Source organism: Prionailurus viverrinus, chromosome D3 (assembly GCF_022837055.1).
Source record: "Prionailurus viverrinus isolate Anna chromosome D3, UM_Priviv_1.0, whole genome shotgun sequence".
Lineage (NCBI taxonomy): Eukaryota > Metazoa > Chordata > Mammalia > Carnivora > Felidae > Prionailurus > Prionailurus viverrinus.
This window is the reverse complement of record NC_062572.1, coordinates 18122503-18140750: the sequence shown is the minus strand read 5'-3', so window position 1 is coordinate 18140750 and position 18248 is coordinate 18122503. Positions and strand designations below refer to the sequence as shown.

General features: G+C 49.8%; 1 protein-coding gene across 4 annotated transcripts in view; it reads left to right on the top strand.

Moving 5' to 3' along the window:
• The first annotated feature begins 11330 nt into the window (after nucleotides 1-11330).
• The window catches only part of SSH1 (slingshot protein phosphatase 1), a 64096-nt gene continuing 57178 nt past the window's right edge, over nucleotides 11331-18248 (top strand). For 3 of the 4 annotated variants that reach the window (XM_047827299.1, XM_047827300.1, XM_047827298.1), the window contains exons 1-2: nucleotides 11331-11479; nucleotides 16411-16451. In XM_047827299.1, the coding sequence (XP_047683255.1) occupies nucleotides 11411-11479; nucleotides 16411-16451 (110 nt within the window). In that variant the 5' untranslated portion in view covers nucleotides 11331-11410. The remainder of the gene's footprint in view (nucleotides 11480-16410; nucleotides 16452-18248) is intronic. The other variant, XM_047827301.1, reaches the window with a different exon arrangement.

Sequence of the window (18248 nt, the reverse complement as noted above, 5' to 3'; positions counted from 1 at the left end):
AGACACGGGCGGCAGGACTCCAGGTCCCTCCTCTGCCGGGGCTAGACCTGGAGCTGGGTTACTGAAGCCAAAAAATCATCAGGCGCCTCACTATGTGGATGGGGAAACTGAGGCCCTGAGAGAGGGACTAGCCACCCCTGAGTAAGGCATCCTTTGGGTCAGCTTTGAAGATCCAACCTCCCCTTCCCTATCTTGCATCAAATGCAACAGTTTGGATAGGGGGCGCCTGGATGACTCAGTCGTGGGGCTTGGGCTCAGGTCATGATCTCACAGTTTGTGAGTTCGAGCCCCGCATCGGGCTCACTGCTGTCAGCATGAAGCCTGTTTCTGATTCTCTGTCTCCCTTTCTCTTTGCACTCCCCATCCCGCTCAAAAATAAATAAACATTTTTTTTTTAAGTTTGGATAAAATAAGAAAATGCATATATTTAGTGTGTGGGTTTTTTTTTTTTTTAGTAATAATTTTTAAAAGGATGGGGTGAACTCCGCCCTTTATATACTTTAACTTCTTTTTTTTTTTTTTCAACGTTTATTTATTTTTGGGACAGAGAGAGACAGAGCATGAACGGGGGAGGGGCAGAGAGAGAAGGAGACACAGAATCGGAAACAGGCTCCAGGCTCTGAGCCATCAACCCAGAGCCTGACGCGGGGCTCGAACTCACAGACCGCGAGATTGTGACCTGGCTGAAGTCGGACGCTTAACCGACTGCGCCACCCAGGCGCCCCTATATACTTTAACTTCTTTTGAATTTTTTAAATCATCTTCATGCTTCACTTTGATATCACATGACCTTGTGCCCCAAGTTCATGGGAATATTTATTTATTTTTTAATGTTTATTTTATTTTTGAGGGGGAGGAGGGGCAGAGAGAGAGAGGGAGAGAGAGAATCCCAAGCAGGCTCCATGCTGCCAGCACAGAACCCAGTGGGGGGCTCGAACTTGTGAACCGTAAGATCATGACCTGAGCCAAAGTTGGACACTCAACCGCCTGAGCCACCCAGGTGCCCCGTTAAGAAACTATTCTGAATACACAAAGTTTGCTGATCATAATGAGAGAAGGCCCCCAAAAAGCCCTGAAGGACCTTTGGAAGCAATTTCTGTATATTTGGGTGGAGTTGTAGGAGTCAAAGATCCTTCTGTTCCCGTGGCTGGTTGATAAACAGCATGGCTCCTTGGAGCTCTGAAATTCACTTGGTTAGGGCCAAAGGATCATTCACCGGGAGAATTCCCTGCAGGAGGCAGAATCCTGGGTGCGGCCAGTAAAGTTACAGAATAACGAGTCAATGCGCGCCTACTCTCCTTCAGATAAAACCAGTTTTATTATAACTTTTCTAAGTGTTAAGGTAATCATAACCCCTGTAAATGTATACGACACAGGAGGTAGAAAAATGAAAGTACTCATCACCTGCAGCCAATCGTACCGCCAGGAAATAGGGGCTGTTAACATTGGGTGAATATCCCAGAGACAAAATGGGACTGTGTTATACGCGCTTTGTCTCCTGTTCTGTAGGTCCTGAATCTCTCTCCATACAATTATAGGACAGCAGCCTCCGTTTCACACAGGGTACTACTGTCTGTGGATATAACAATTTTTCCAGTTAGTCCCTCGGGGGGGGGGGGTGTCCCTAGAATTTTTTTTTTTTATGTTACCAACAAATATCCCGAATGTGTTCCTTGGCACACTCGTCTAATTATTTCCTCAGACTCGATTCCTAAAAATGGAATCTTTGTGCCAAAGAGTTTGCACATTTGGGGTGCCTGGGTGGCGCAGTCGGTTAAGCGTCCGACTTCAGCCAGGTCACGATCTCGCGGTCCGTGAGTTCGAGCCCCGCGTCAGGCTCTGGGTTGATGGCTCAGAGCCTGGAGCCTGTTTCCGATTCTGTGTCTCCCTCTCTCTCTGCCCCTCCCCCGTTCATGCTCTGTCTCTCTCTGTCCCAAAAATAAATAAACGTTGAAAAAAAAAAATTTTTTAAAAAAAAAGAGTTTGCACATTTAAAGCGTTCATCCGTTTTTGCCAGACGGTCCTCCAGAAGAGCTGTATCGATTGATAAATTCAAAGGAGCTGCCCACCTTGTACTTGAACCATCTCGAGAGTGAAAGCCTCCTTAAATTTTGCACAGCCCCCATCCACCTCGTTCCAGCCCTGCTGATGACATTGCATATGGTCATATGGTGATGGGCTCTTTGGGATTTCTTTATAAGGTGTCTCTGTATGTATGTATGTATGATGTAGGTATTTTTAAAAATTCTTTAATGTTTATTTATATATTTTGAGAGAGAGAGAAAGAGCTCGAGCAGGGGAGGGGCAGAGAGAGAAGGAGAGAGAGAGAATCCCAGGCAGGCTCCGCACTGCCAGTGCAGAGCCTGACACAGGGCTCGACCTCACGAACTGCAAGATCGTGACCTGAGCTGAAACCAAGTCGGACGCCTGACTGACTGAGTCACCCAGACGCCGCATGATGTATGTATGTATTTAGCTCATTTTTCCCTTGAAGTGAGTTGGCTATTTTTCTTTTTGATTTGGAAGAATTGCTTTTATGTTTATGGGTTTCCTCCTTCTGTTGCAATGTTTTCCCCACTGTGTTCGCCATGAAAAGATTTTAAAACTTTTTTGTAGTCAAATCTATTCATCTTTTTTTTCCTTCATGGTTTCTGCCATTAGTATCATATTTAGAAGCCTTTCCTCCCCTCCCCTTCCTGCCCCTTTTTATAAATTACTCGCACAGACTTTTAAGAACTTGTGAGGGTTGTTTTTTTTTTTTTTTACATTTGAATATTTGATTCACTTGGAATCAATTTCAGAGAATAGAAGCAGGGTATGGGGGCACCTGGCTGGTTCGGTCAGAAGAGCATGTGACTCTTGATCTCGGGGGTTATGAGTTCAAAGCCCCACGTTGGGTCTAGAGCTTACTTTAAAAAAAAATCATCGTTGTCAATGCCAACTACAAAATTATTCAAAAGAAGGAAAAAAGGAAACCACAGAACAATCAGGAGGCCACATGGCAGGACATCTAAGAGCATTATTTTAGTATCAAACATGCCGGGCTTCACCCAGCTCCACCCCTCATGGTCCTCAGGATCTCAGACAAGCTCCCCCTGAATGCCTCATGTAAAATAGGGGAGGGGGCTGATAACAGTTCCTTACTAGTGGAAAAACTAAATAGCCAGGGATTTCTCCTGCTGTGGAATTAAAATGAAACAGTGATTGTCACAGGATGCAATGCATACTATGTGCCCAATAACTTGTATCTCTTATCAGGATCCCCTACACTCCAAAAAATTAGGTTGGGATTTTCACTGGAATTGCGTTTATTTTAGTCTAGAAAGATCGATAATCTTACTATAATGAGTGTTTCCAACAAAAACAAAGCATTTCTAGGGCACCTGGCTGGCTCAGTTGGTAGAGCATGTGGCTCTTGGTCTTGGGGTTGTGAGGTTAAGCCCCATGTCAGGTGTAAAGAAAGATGACTTAAAAATAAAATATTTTTTTCGAGTTATTTGGGGGGGGGTGGGCAGAGAGAGAGAGAGAGAGAGAGAGAGGAAGGGGCAGATAGAGAAAGAGAGAATCCCAAGCAGGCTCCACGCTGTCAACATGGAGCCTGATGCTGTCTCGACCCCACGACTGAGATCATGACCAGAGCCGAGATCAAGAGTCAGGTGCTTAACTGACTGAGCCATGCTGGTGCCCCAAAAATAAAATATTAAAAAAAAAAAAAGCTTTTTCATCTCTCCATATATGTCTTCTTTTTTGTTCTTTGGTAGTTTTCTAACTCCTCATACTTTTCTTCCAAATCTCGGATCTTGTCATATCCTAATTTGTGACCTGCTTCCCCCCAATGCTTACTATTTTCTGAAAATCTTTCATAAAATACAACAGTGCGTTGTTTTATAACATTTTTATATGGCTGCTGTATTCCTTTTCTGTTACCGTATAACAAACTACCTCAAAATCTAGCAAAAAGAAAATCTTTTTTTTTTTTTAATGTTTATTTTTGAGAGAGAGAGAGAGAGAGAGCTAGCGAGCATGGGTGGGGGGGGGCAGCAGAAAGAGAGGGAGACAGAATCTGAAGCAGGCTCCCGGTTCTGAGCTGTCAGCACAGAGACCAACGCGGGGCTCAAACCCACGAACTGCGAGATCATGACCTGAGCTGAAGTCGGACGCTTAATCCATTGAGTCACCCAGGTGCCCCATGGCTGTGTCTTTCTTAAGATCCAGTCAGGATGTTGGCCATGACTCTAGTCTCACTGGGGGCTTCAATGGGGCCAGAGGACCGATCCACTTTCAAGGTGGTTCGCTCACATGGCTGGTAAGTTGGTGCTGGCTGTTGGTAGGAGGCCTCCGTTCCTCGCCATGGGGACCTCTCTCCACAGGGGCTGCGGGAGTATGTTGTCATGACATGGCAACGGGGCTCCCTGAGAGGGAGCGGTCCAAGAGAGAGCAAAATGGAAGCCACAGCGTCTTGTATGACCTCACCTCAGAGGTCACACACTGTCACATCTGTGATTATATAGTAGTTACACAGGTCAGCCCTATGCATTGTGGGGAATGGTCCAGAAAGGCAGGAAGTACCAGGAGATGGGGATCCGAAGGACCACCTAGGAGAACGATCACATGCATATAGCCGCATTTACGCAACAAATCCCCTCTCTTGGAACATTTTACCGCGCCATCTCACAAGCTGAGATTCCAAGGCCCAGCAAGGGTCACTGTATCACTTGCGGACCTGGGGCAAGTTACAGGCAGGGTCAGGCTAGCCCAAATCCTGTGAGTCAACCCACCAGAGAGGTGAGGGGATGCCTGGAGGCAGGCAGAGCCCCTCTCCTAGCAGGGGAAACCCACGAAACCAGGTTAAAGCAGGGAGTGGGCAGAGGAATGGAGACTTTGGCCAACATACAGGAAGGAACACAGAGCTCTGAGGCTGCCTGGCTGCCCGTGCCCATCAACCGGCCCAGAGAGATGCCTCGGCAGGAGTCCTGCATACCAACGCTCCCTCCCGGGACACCATGCCCGATGACTCAGGTTTTCAGTCCTCTGAACACCATCCCCCCCCCTCACACGGGGGCTCATCCAAACTGTTGCCTCTTGGGCTAGAAAGGCTGACAACCTGCACCTGGGCCTTGGGGTCTGGTTGGCTTGGGTTCAAATGCTAGCTCCGCTCTGAGCCTCAGTTTCTGCATCCAAGGCAACGATCGTATCAGGTGTATTCGTTTCCTAGAGCTGCTTTCAAAACTGCGTGGTTTCAACAACAGAAATGCAATTGCCTTGTGGTTCTGGATGCCAGGAGTTTGAAATGAGGCTGTTGGCCCCTCTGAGGGCCATGGGAATCTGTTCCATGCTTCTCCCCCAGTTTCTGGGGGCTTGGCTGGTGACCTTGGGTGTTCCTTGGCTTGTGGCAAGACTGCAGTCTTCACACGGCAATTTCCCTGCACGTCTGCCTCCGTGTCCAAATTTCCCCTTTTCATAAGACACAGCCAAGTCAGACGAAGGCCCACCCTCATGATCTCATCTTAATTTGATTCTCTGCCCAGACCCTATTTCCAAACAAGGTCACGTACACAGGGCCTGGGAATCAAGACTTCAACATCTTTTAGGGGGACACAGGTCAACCCGTTACACTAAGTAACACGAATGTGTTGGACAGCTTGGACAGCAAGGACAGCTTGCCATCCCTTTGATGGGCGTGGTTGTGTTCAATCCTCACAAATGACCCATCAAATAAGTGCTCTCGTTCTCCTGTCTGTCTTACAGAGGAGGCAGGTGAGCCTCAGAAGAAGGAAGTGTCTGATCTGGAGCTCCACAGCTTCTAAGTCGGGACGCCCGGTTGAACCAGGCGCATCCCAGCAGGTCTATAGCTCTCCGATGGGGTTGCGTGTGTTTCTTCTGCCCAAAGGTCACCTTGTCCAGAGGTTTCCCTGACCACTTGCCGAAACAGCCCTCCCCATCACCCTTCTCCCCTTGGTCTTCCAAACCTATTTCATTTCTCTGACGCTAATCTGATCTTATTCGAAGGACTCTGACAATACCAATTTATTGAAGCACAAGGGATTGCGCACGTATTATAGTAAATATATTTGCTTATATGTCGTTTGACTACGTCCCCCACTGGATGCCATCCAAAGGCAGTGACTGTTTCCTTCACTCGTGGACCCCAAATTCCTATGGAGAGTGTGGACACTCCAGAAATGTTTGTTGAATGAACTGAGTGAAGGAGAATGTGATACAATGTCCCAGAAGTGTCTGGAATATATTGGATTATGACACTGTGATGATTTTTTTTTTCTTACACTATGTGTGCAGGTTGGTTTTTACATTCATTTTCTATGGCTGCTATCACCAATTACCAGAAACATAGTGGCTTAAAACATCAGGAATTTTTTCTCTTGTAGTTCTAGAGGCCGGGAGTCTAAAACCGAGTAGGGCTGAGTTCTTTCCGAGACTCTGAGTGGAGAATCCATTCGCTTGCCTTTTTCTGCTTCTAGAGGCCCCCGGTACTCCTTGGCTCATGATCCTGCTTACATCACTCCAACCTCCTGCTTTCGTTGTTACGTATCTTTCTGCTTGCTCTGATCCTGCCACCTCCCTCTTATAAAGACCCCTGGGATTATACAGGTCCACCTGGATAAAGCAGGATACTCTCCCCATCTCAACAGCCTTAATCACACCTGCAAAATCCCTCTTACCATGTCAGGTGACATGTTCCCAAGTTCCAGGGATTGGGATACAGACATCCTTGGAGAGCCATGATGCAGCCTACCAAAGCTTTATTACCTCTCAGTTTCATTTTCGAAGAGTTACGGAGAAATTGCAAATTGGTTGCTCTAAAAAGGGAACTCTCCATAGAGTTCTGAAGAACCTCTGTCTTTTGCCTGAATTCTAAAGCAGAAAACCTGGTCTTGTATACCAGCCTCACCACTCCCTAGCTATGTGACCTTGGGCGTGTGACTTTACAACTTTGCGAGTGAATTTCCTCATCCGTGAAATAAGGATCACAACAGTGGTGACAAGAAATAAAGAAAGCAGCCCAACCCAGGAAGGAACACTGGGGCCATAGGAGCACAGAGAAGGGGCACCTAATTCAGCCCTGGGTCAGGGAAGGCTTCCTGGAGGAGGTGAGCCTGCAGCCTGAGTGGGGGCATTCCCATATTAATAACCTTGTCTCCAGCACACTCACAAAGCATTTTGCATAACACTTGGCAGACTGCAAATTACTCCATAACCTGTTGTGGTTTTTTTTTTTTTTCTTTTTTTCTTTTTTCTTTAAGTAGGCTTCAGAAGCCCAGGGTGGAGCCCAACACAAGGCTTGAACTCATGACCCTGACCAACCATGAGATTAAGACCTGAGCTGAGGTCGACTGAGCCACCCAGGTGCCCCCTGTTGTATTTATTGATTTATTTAATGTTTATTTATTAATGAGTGGGAGAGGGGCAGAGAGAGGGAGACACAGAATCTGAAGCAGGCTCCAGGCTCCGAGCTGTCAACACAGAGCTGGACATAGGGCTTTGAACTCGCGAGCCATGAGATCATGACCTGAGCCGAAGCTGAAGTCCCACGCTTAACTGACTGAGCCACCCATGCGCCCCTCCCTGTTGTTTTTTGATAGTTGAAAAAGTAAGCTGGGAATACAATGACCAGATCAAAGACGATTAAATAAATTTTGATGAAAAAAAATTAGGATGATAACGAACGGAAAGGGCTTTACTGGATAGAAGAAAACTTTGGAGCTGCGTCCTCTAGCTGAGTCCTCTCTTCCACTCCTGGGGTCCCTTGAAACCTACAGACTGACTCCAAGTGGGGGAGGGGGACTTTCACTTCTCCTATCCCCTTCCCACCCCCCTGATGGGCCCCAGCGGAGTCAGGGGCCCAGCCATTTGCACAAGAGTTTAAAATAACCAGGATTTGAAATCAAGCAGAATCAAAGCAGGATGGATCTGTGCCTTGGAATCTGGAGACAAAAGGAAAAATCAGTGATACGGTAAAAAATGTTAACATTTTGTTCATCATGGATTTAGGCATTAAGTTTGATTCCCTAAAATGTTGCATGAAAATATTTCTCTGGTTACTTACTGAGGTGGTTGTTGGTTTGTTTTGGAGGCCCCTGAAGTTTTGGGCCCTCACCTTAGTCCCAGACCTGCCCCTGAGATTTTTCTTAGGGACCATGTGACAAGACAGAGATACTTACGACAAAGTCCAGTGACACTTGCTGTGTCTCTGGGGACAGAATGGAGGTGACGGGATCCTGGAAAGGACCAGGCCCGGGGGCTTTTTGGAGGGGGTATCAGGCAAGAATTAGTTGTGGGAGGGAAGAGGGCCTCTCTTGAGGAGGAAGTGAGAAAGGGTAGAGATGGTCTCCGGAAAGGGGGGAGGTGGGTTTAGTGCCATCCAGACCACAGGATCAGAGCTTGGTATGGATTTCTTTCTTTCTTTCTTTCTTTCTTAAGTTTATTTGAGAGGGAGGAGGGTCGGGGGGGGGGGTGCGGATCTGAAGTGGGCTCTGAGCTCCAAGCTAACATCAGAGAGTCTGGACGCAGGGCTCAAACTCACGAACGCTGAGATCATGGCCTGAGCTGAAGTCAGACGCTTAATCGACTGAGCCATCCAGGCACCCAGGTTAGGATTTCTTGATTGCAGAGGAAGAAAATAGAGGCAAGAGAGGAGGGGTGACCTGGCATTTGTGTAGGTAGTGGTTCTCAAACTGTAATCCCCAGACCAGGACCTTTAGCATCGTCAGAGAATTATTAAACGTGTAAAAATTTCCAGCTTCCTATGAAATCAGTGAATCAGAAACTCTAGAGGGTGGGGTCTAGATGTCTATTTTCTCCAGGGGATTTTCAAACACTTGAATTTGAGAACCACTGGCCTAAGGCTCTCGGCCCTAAAGCCCCACACACATTTCACAAATAGTTTGTAATGATTACTAACTGGGAACAAAATTTATAGATTATAAACCCCACGTACACATGTAGTCTAAAAACCCCAAATCCGTGATGCACTGATGTAATGTAGATGTAAAAGAAAAATAAATCATAACAAAACATGCATTTCAGTGTGTGAATACTTGGGCACAGCTCTCTGGAGGGCAAAGGAAAGTCTCAGAAGTTTGTGTCTGTTTTTAATGAACGGGTTTGGATTTGAGAGTAAGATATTCATCATTCAGCTGAAATTTTGTCCCCAATTTTGTCTTATATTTGGATATTTATTTATTTTTGAGAGTGAGAGAGACAGAGCATGAGCGGAGACACAGAATCTTTTGAGAGAGGGGGAGACACAGAATCCTAAGCAGGCTCCAGGTGCTGAGCTGTCAGCACAGAGCCCGACGCAGAGACTCAAACCCATGAACTGCAAGATCGTGACCTGAGCTGAGGTGGGATGCTTAACTGACTGAGCCACCCAGGAGCCCCTGGATTTGATAATTTAAAATAAGTGCTAACTAATTATGACTGTGGACCAAGATCACAGGTACAAACGCAAATCTGTTTGGTCAACTACTCTTAATATTAGGAGTGGCGCTGCCGTTCATAAACTCTTCCCAAATGGTCAACAACTCCCCACAAAGCTCTCAAAGTATATTTTCCCGTCTAGTTAAACACAGTTGCATTTCTGAAAATTCGTGACAGAGCCTCGGCATTGATATATAAAATGGAGTTAAGTCCTGGCTTCAGAGAATTTTGAATGGGTTTCTCACCTACACAGGTGTTTGTGGGAATGGAACAATTCTTTGGGAAAGTCTCCAGTGCCTTGCAGGAGATCTACCACTCCTGGCTCCTGCCCTCTAAATGCCAGTGGCTCTCTAGTACCCATAACCAAGACAACAAAAAATACGCCTACAATTAAAAAAAAAAAAAAATGCTCCATAGGGGTTACAATGCCCCCACTGAGAACCACCTTTAAAATGAATGGTGCTGAAGGGTGTCTGGGTGGCTCAGTCGGTTAGTCGGACATCGCTCAGGTCATGATCTCCCGGTTTGTGAGTTCCAGCCCCCAGCCCCGCTCTGTGCTGACAGCTTGGAGCCCGCTTCTGTGTCTCCCTCTCTCTCTCTGCCCCTCCCCCATTTACACTCAGTCTCTCCCCCTCTCTCAAAAATAAACAAACATTAAAACAAAAAAAAATTTTTAATAAATAAAATGAATGGTGCTGAAGAGTCAGATCCCAGGAATATGCAGGAGGTCCCAGCCCCTGGATTTGGGGGAGGGATCTAGGAGGCTGCGTGGGTTTCTGGCGGGGGTGGGGGGGCGAAGCCCTTTGCTGAAATGCAGGATTGGACCAGGCCATGTGGGGGTGTTTGTGCAGTGTGCACGCCAGAGACAGAAGTGAAGAAGGGCTTTTTGGAAATGAAAGAGAAGCTTCCCTATCATTGAGTCAAGCCAGTACTGATTGCTACGGTACTCCATCTCTCCTACATCTCCATACTGGTCACATCTTCCCAGGAGGACAGCAGCAGCCCCTTCCCTGGTCTTCCTCAAACCTTCCGCCACACAGTCCATTCCCTACCCAGCAGCCAAGAGTTTTCTGGAGCCCATCCCTATGTGCCACTCTTCTTGCTTCCCTCCGTAGGCCCTGGCCTCTGACGGACAAATAACCTTCCCGTTTCCAGGCCTTTGTGCATGCTGCCACCAACCCCCCAACCTCCAGGCTGTCTCCCCCGCCCTTCCCCCGTTAATCCTGCTCTCCTGTCAGGCCTCAGAGCAAATGTCCCTTTCTCAGAGAAGCCTTCCCTGACTTCCCAAGGAGTTGGCTGGGTTTATGGACACAGAAAGAATTCATATAAAAACATTAGCAAAATAATTTATAAATGTGCCTAGTCATTCGATTCACTCCTGTAAAAGACCTGAGGACAGGCCCGATCTGACTTGCGCACTGTTGAATATTCCATGCCTGACACTTAGCAGGTGCCCAATATTTCACAAACGAATGAATGAAGGAACGAATGAATTTCTGCAGACTGCCGAGGGTTTTTATCTCCCGGTCCCTGCGCTTCCCCTCCTGCGCAGTCGCCGGGCCTCGCTTTCCCGCCTGCTCAACGGGCGAGCCCCCTGGGGCGGACGTGCCCGCGGAAGCGCGCGGCCCTGGTCCCCAGACCCGAGGGCCGGGCGCGCGGGGGAGGCTGCCGGGGCCTCCAGCGGCCGCTCCGGGCTCCCGTGCCGCGCACGCGCACGCGCGCCGCCCCGCGCCCCGCCTCCCCCCCCCCCCTCCCTCCCCGCCGCAGCGCTCCGGGCCCGGCGCGCGCCGGCGCGGGAGGCGGGAGGCGGGTGGCGGGGGCGGTGGACGCCGAGGGGGAGGGGCGGCCCGGCCCGGCTCGGCCCGGCCGCCCGCGCGCGGCTGCTCTAGCGCCCCGGGCCCGGCCCGGGCGGCGGCGGCAGCGGCGGCTCTAGCCGGAGGCCTCGGCGGCGCCCGTGCGCCGCGCCGCAGCCATGGCCCTGGTGACCCTGCAGCGCTCGCCCACGCCCAGCGCCGCCTCCTCCTCGGCCAGCAACAGCGAGGTGAGCCCCGGGCCCGCGGCCCCGGCCCGGCCGAGCAGCCGCTGCTCCAGGCCTGGGCCGCGAGTGCGGGGCGGAGGGCGCCCGGGCCCTGCGGAGACCCCGCGGTGCGACCGTGTCTGGGCAGCCGGCCTCGGGTTACAGTGCGGGAGACCGAGAGTGTCACCCCGTCTGTGTGTGGAGCCGTGACCTCTGTTTGGGGGTGACTTTCAGGGAGACTGTAGGTGCGGGTGTGACCTCTGTCTGGGGGTGGCCCTGCGTGAGACTGTGTGTGTGTGTGACTGATCCCCGTCTGGGGGTGACAGTGTGGCAGACTGGGTGTGCGACCGGGACTCCTAGTTGGCGACTTTGGGAGATGCTGGTTCTGAGATTCGTGGCCCTGTGGCTGTTCTAGGCCCCTACCCTGCGATCCTGGCTGTGTATGGGAGACTGTGTGTGACGGTGGCCGGTCTGCTGGGAAACTGCACCCGCCTGATGCGGTGACAGAGGCCCCCCGGGGAGGGTGGGGGGAGGTGCCCCTGGGAATGTTTGAGATTGTTTCCCGACTGCACGCCCCTGGAGGTCTGTCTCTCTGGGGCCCGTGTCACTGTGTGTCAGTGACCGAATGAGCTCAGGGCGCTTGTGTGACTGGGTGTCTTGTCTTTGTGTGTGGCTGAGTCTGGATTTTTTCCTTTTTGAAATGTCCTTCGGGACTGCATGTTTGTGTGTATCTGGCTGTGTGGCTGGGGCCGATTCCGGAGTTCCTGTAGTTGCACGGTGCATTCTGGGGGCTGAGAGTGCATCGAGGCACCCTGCGGGGTTGTGTGTGTCCCTGTGCCACCAGGCCTGTGTTGGCCGGCTCCTTCTTGTCCTGGAGTAGATTGGGGAATGGGTCCTCTGAGTCTGGGGCCTCCGGCAGCTGCAGGGCTGACCCTCTTGTCCCCTACTGTCCCACTTTCTCTCGGAGAACTGTGGCCTCTGGTCTACACTCCTATCCGTGGCACAGGCCGAGTGTTGGCCTAAAGATAGAGCAGCTGGAGGAGGAGTTTGGGGACTGTTTAGAGAAGGGAGAGAAGTCTGGAGGAGCCCTGCAGGCCCAGGAAGTGGCCTCCCCAGCAGCCGAGCGATTCCAGCCCCTTCTCTGTAGAGGAAATTGATAACACGGAAAGGTTTGTGTGTGTTTGCGAGAGACCAGGAGAGAAGAGGAACCAGTTTGGGGGTAGCTCTTCAGCCTGTTTCACCAGGAACAGTGGGAACATTTTCAGAGAGGGGGCAAGACCGAACCCCTATGCATAGCCCCCTCTTCTCCAGGAGAGGCCGTTAATGAGTTCCCTTGTCTGCAGACAGGATTCTGCAAGTCGATCGCAGGGAAAAGAACACGGGTGGCCAATTGCCTGCCACTGAGAATTCAGGCAGCAGTAACTTCTCTCCTCCCCACACAGACATCTGTTCTCCTCCATCATTCCGATTCATGCCGTCTTGCAGTTCCCAGAGTACTTCGAAGCACTTAATCTCATGTTCTCAAAACTATGAGGTGAGGGAAGGGTTCGGCTTCAGTAAGGGATTACGCAGAAGGCCTCTCAGCCTCAGTCTTGGTTTCGATTCCTGACCTCTTCCTGTCTGAGACACGGTTTTTTGTTTGTTTAAAAAAAAAATTTTTTTTAAGTTTACTTACTTATTTTGAGAGAGAGAGAGGGAGAAGAAGAATCCCAAGCAGGCTCCGCGCCGTTAGCACAGAGCCCAGCACGGGGCTGAGACTCGTGAATCTTGAGATCATGACGTGAGCCTCAGTCGAGACTCGGACACTTGACTGACTGAGCCACCCAGGTGCCCCTGAGACACGGTTTTTAAATTTTATATTATTACCTTTTAGCTGAGATACAATTCACATATCATCCATTCACCATTTCAGACTGTACAATTTCAGACCATTTTAGCGCCTTTTAGTATATTGACAGGGTTGCACGACCATCACCACTGTGTAAGTGCCAGAAATTTTCATCACTCCCAAAAAGAACCCTCCCCCCTGTAGCCATCACCTGTGGCCCCCTCTCCCCGCCCTTACCCTGCTCTCCCCAGATTCTAGGTTTCCACTGATTATTTGTGTTGTCCCCATAGATTCACCCGTTCTGGACATTTTGTATGAGTAGAATCCTACAATAAGGTGACCTTTTGTGTCTGGACTCTTGTCACTTAGCGTAACGTCCGCAGGGTTCAACCATGTTGCAGCATGGGTCAATACTACACTCCTTTTTATTGCCAAATAATATTCCACTGCATGGGTGAATCACGTGTTGTGGGACATTGAGGCCCTCTCCACGAGACACATTTAAAACTGTTCTACAGAGCGTTATTTTTTTTTTAATTTTTTTTTCAACGTTTATTTATTTTTGGGGGGACAGAGACAGAGCATGAACGGAGGAGGGGCAGAGAGAGAGGGAGACACAGAATCGGAAACAGGCTCCAGGCTCTGAGCCATCAGCCCAGAGCCCGACGCGGGGCTCGAACTCACGGACCGCGAGATTGTGACCTGGCTGAAGTCGGACGCTTAACCGACTGCGCCACCCAGGCGCCCCCAGAGCGTTATTTTTACCAAGCGCCAATGACCCGGTAAACGTGAGACTGAAACTCAACCGCCTTTTATTTACCGTTAGTAGAGCAGCAGCATTAATTGCCCAGTGAACTAGCCGAGGTTGGGATGTTCCCTGGAAGGCGAGGCTTTCTTCCAGATGGAGTGAGGCGCGAAGAAGCAAGAGACGATACGGAGAGAGTAGGCACGTGTGCGTGGAGTCAGGAGACGCGGGTCCAGGCCGGCTGGGCCCCTGCTCTGACGTTCCTTCGGCCTCAGCTCCTGCAAAAGGGCTGGCTTCCCTCTTAACGTGTGTTCTGGGCACATCCTACAGCTTTCTTTGGAATAACTGACCTTACCTCGCCTCCATTTCACTCCTGGGAATCCCAGAGAACGACCGAGAATGAAGGGGCTTTGAGGTCTGTACCTCTAAATCACTTCCTTACTGCTCAAAATGCAACTCCTCCTCTGAGTCAGAGACTCCCCGAGCGGCCGTTTCCTGACGCAGCCCATTCGGCGTGGGAACGGGGAACTCAGCCTGACCGGCAAAGCAGTTCTCCTCTCTTAATTTCCCTCCCTCCCCCCATCTTCAGTTATCTCATTTATGTCATTTTTACTGTCAGTCTTATCTGGTTCCTCTGTGAGAACAAGCAAAAGCCACAACAGCGGATAAATCAATAACTTTCAAGAATGGGTTGTAACATTGTTATTTTTGACCAGCGTTCAAGGTGACTAATATTTATGGGCAGATCTCCAGTCTCTTTTTCTTTGGGGGGGTTGGGGACGTCGGATCAGGGTTTCTCAACCTTGGCACTGCTGACGTTGGGGCCAGAAAATTCGATGTCTTGTGCATCGTGGCACGTTTCGCGTCACCCGGTCCTCCGCCCACTAGATGCCAGCAGCATCCTGTCAAAAAAGGCTCCAGATATTGCCCAGTGTCCCCTACTGAGAAAAATTTGTCCCCGGTTGAGGACCACCGGGTTAGACCCAACATCCTCTTCTAAGTTTGTGGTGGTGGCGTGTGAGTTGTTTACGCTTGGCTCTGGGGCGGAAGCTCCTGGCCCTGTGGTCAGTGAAGGCTTGCCTGAGTTTTCCACTTGTCTGTGGCGTAGGGAGCGTGAGAACTGGCCACGGGTGTCCGCTTCGGACATACAGGATCTTAATACAGTTTAGGGACTCCGGGACTCTGGTGTCTTTCTCCTCCTTTGTTGGAACCATCACCTCTGCTCTGTGTCCCTTGCCACTCAGGCCCCCTTCCTCTCGTGAGCTCCGTACTCTTTTCCCATCGCTGCTGTCTTCTGCCTGGTCTCTGTCCTCGTTCAGCCTTGCATCTCTCCCGGGGCATCACTGCTTGCCAGGTTTCTCGTTCCTGGTCAGCGGGTTCTGGGGGTGCAGAGTTGTTGGGGGGGGCGGGGGCGGTCGTTTTCTTATTTCAGTTTTCTCCTTGAAGGCAAGAAGGGGGAAAATGTCAATCGGGGCGGGGCGTAAGTCCTAATTGCTTTCAGATTCTAACCCCCCTGGCCTTTAAACTTTTAGAAAATATCAAATGTCCATTTCTCTTGTTTATATAAATAAACCGATAGCCTAGAAAGTTTTATATTCAACATTGAAGCCTTTTTGAGAACCACCAAGAGCTTTTGAGACCCACAGACAGACAGGCTGCTCCTGGCCACCTTCCGTCATGAAAGACTTGCCTGGAATGGTTTTTCCTTTTTTTTAAAAAAATTTTTTTTTCAATGTTTTTTATTTATTTTTGGGACAGAGAGAGACAGAGCATGAATGAGGGAGGGGCAGAGAGAGAGGGAGACACAGAATCGGAAGCAGGCTCCAGGCTCTGAGCCATCAGCCCAGAGCCCGACGCGGGGCTCGAACTCACGGACCGCGAGATCGTGACCTGGCTGAAGTCGGACGCTTAACCGACTGCGCCACCCAGGCGCCCCATTTTTTTTTTTAACCCATGTGTTGGGGCTTAAAATGGTGTTGATCACTCAGCCATGGCCTGGGTTGAAGGAGGAAATAGATGCTCTTAAAACATAGCCCCCCCTCCCCTCAAAAAACAGGGTGAGATCCAAAACAAGCTTGGAAAGTTGAGAAGAGTGTGTTGAACGACACCAGGTAGGAATAGTCCAGTCAACAGGAATCAATGCACGACTGGGTGTTAGGAATGTGGGTAACCATTGGGAAGCCTGAAAATTCCTCCATGGAAGTTACTCAGAGGGACAGCGGAGCAGGGTTGCCAAGGAAAGGGTGCGACCGTGTAGAAAGAGCCAGGTGTCCTGGACACCTGTATCTTTTTCAGACATCAGAGCAGAAAATGTGAGACTCGTGTCCGTGGCTCATTGCCCAGTGGTGTCTGTGATGTGACGTTCTCTTTCTTTCTCTGTAGCTGGAGGCTGGCAGCGATGAAGATCGAAAGGTAAACCTCAGGTAAGCAGACTTAATTTTCATTCCTAAGTCTTTCTTCCAAGCAGGCTGAATACTCTCGTCCCTTGCCAAAAGAGAGAACCCTTGAAATAGAACACACCAGCTTTTTTCAGTAGAGCTTTAAAAATGATGCCCAAAGCACGTTGCAAAGGTAGCGCTTGAACTTTTGTACAGATGTTTAACTCTAAACAGCTTTAATAACGTCGTCGTTTAGAAAAGAAGGAAAATCGTGGCCAGAATCCCACTACCCCTCCTGCTTTACCGTTATGCACGTCTCTAGATAACTTCCTTCTAGATTTTACCTCTGCCTTTGAAAAAACTAGTCATGGTAATGTTCTCACTTTTCCATCCTGCTTTTGATAAGGTGTTCTTCTGAGGTAAGCACATTGCTGATTTGAAACGGGCATCCTACCCCCTGAGTTTAATTCAAGGTGGGTTTTTTTGTGCTTGTGAGAAATCTTTCAGTACACTCTTTTTAAAGACTTCCCCAAGCTGTGGTCCCCAGCTGCTGTATCCCCTGGTAGACCCCAAAAGCATTTTTATTTTTCTTTGCCAAAAAGCAAGGCGGCCTTTTGGGTGTTTTGTTTACGGAAGATGTAGCACTCCCTTCTGTAATGTGTTCTTATCATATCATGCATTCTAGGCTAAGGTGCCAGTCTTAAACTCTGACTCTCAGAGTCTAAAAAAGTAAATAGAGTTCCAAGGATATTAGTCTTAAAAAAAAAAAAAATGTCTGTTTCATCTTAGGAGGAGGAAAACTAATTGGAAAAGGGAATGTGTGTTCAGAAACTGGGGTCCACCATTCATTACGGAGAGCAGGATATTCTGGTTAAGCTCACATGCAGAAGTGGTAAAAACATGCTTTTAACCTGTCTCTGAAGGTTTTGTGTCTTTGAGCGAAAGGCAAGAAAACACTTTTATTGTGGCGTGCGTTATTTCCAAAGATTGTACGTGGAGGGAAGCAATAGCCTACAAAATCCAGAGATGTCTTATTTCAGTGGCTGGGCCCTCACTTTAACGTTCCCCTGGGGGACGATGACAGATTTACTCTGTCACTCGGGGCGTTCGGTTGCTCAGGGTCGAGGTCAGGGCTCCAAGGCTGGAATCAGCCAGACTCCCAACTGGGGGCAGTAACGGGCCGTGTTGTGGATCAGACTCGTGCTCGGCTCTCTTCTGCGGAGGCGAAGAGGGGAAGAAGTGCAAGTGGCTCTTGGGAGGCTGTCTGGGGGAGGAAGTGCCGGCGGAGGGGCCAGACCAGCAGCCCGGAAGCCTGTGCCGGCACCTCTCCTGCCCCAGCCTCCCTGCAGCGCTTACCTGGAGCCGGAACATCTTCCACCCCTGAGCCCTCCCCTTTCTGTCGGGGCTCTTGCCCTGGACAAAGTATTTAGCTCTCTCACTTAGATTGTCTTTGGGGACGAAGAACTACTGTTTCGTTTTGGGTTTTTTTTTCCAAATCGTCCTTAATTAGCAGACGGCATAGTGTCGTGAATTGTTTCACTTCGTAAGAACTCACAAATAGCGGTGATCTGAAGATGCGTGCACCCTGGGGGGCAGTAAAAGGCCCCTTTCTGTGCACTGTTTGGAGCTGGAGCGGACCTCGCAAAGGGAAGGGAAGTCCGCTCTGCACATTGCCGTGCTTAATCCTCTCACTGGCCCTGGGAGGGTTTTCCCAGTTTACAGGGGAGGAGCCTGAGGCCCAGGGTTGCACGCGGCAGGTACTGTATTTGAAGCGAGGCCTCTGTGGCCTCCACCACCTGGGTTGACCATAGGACGCCGCCTTTCCGGAGATCGGTGTCGTGG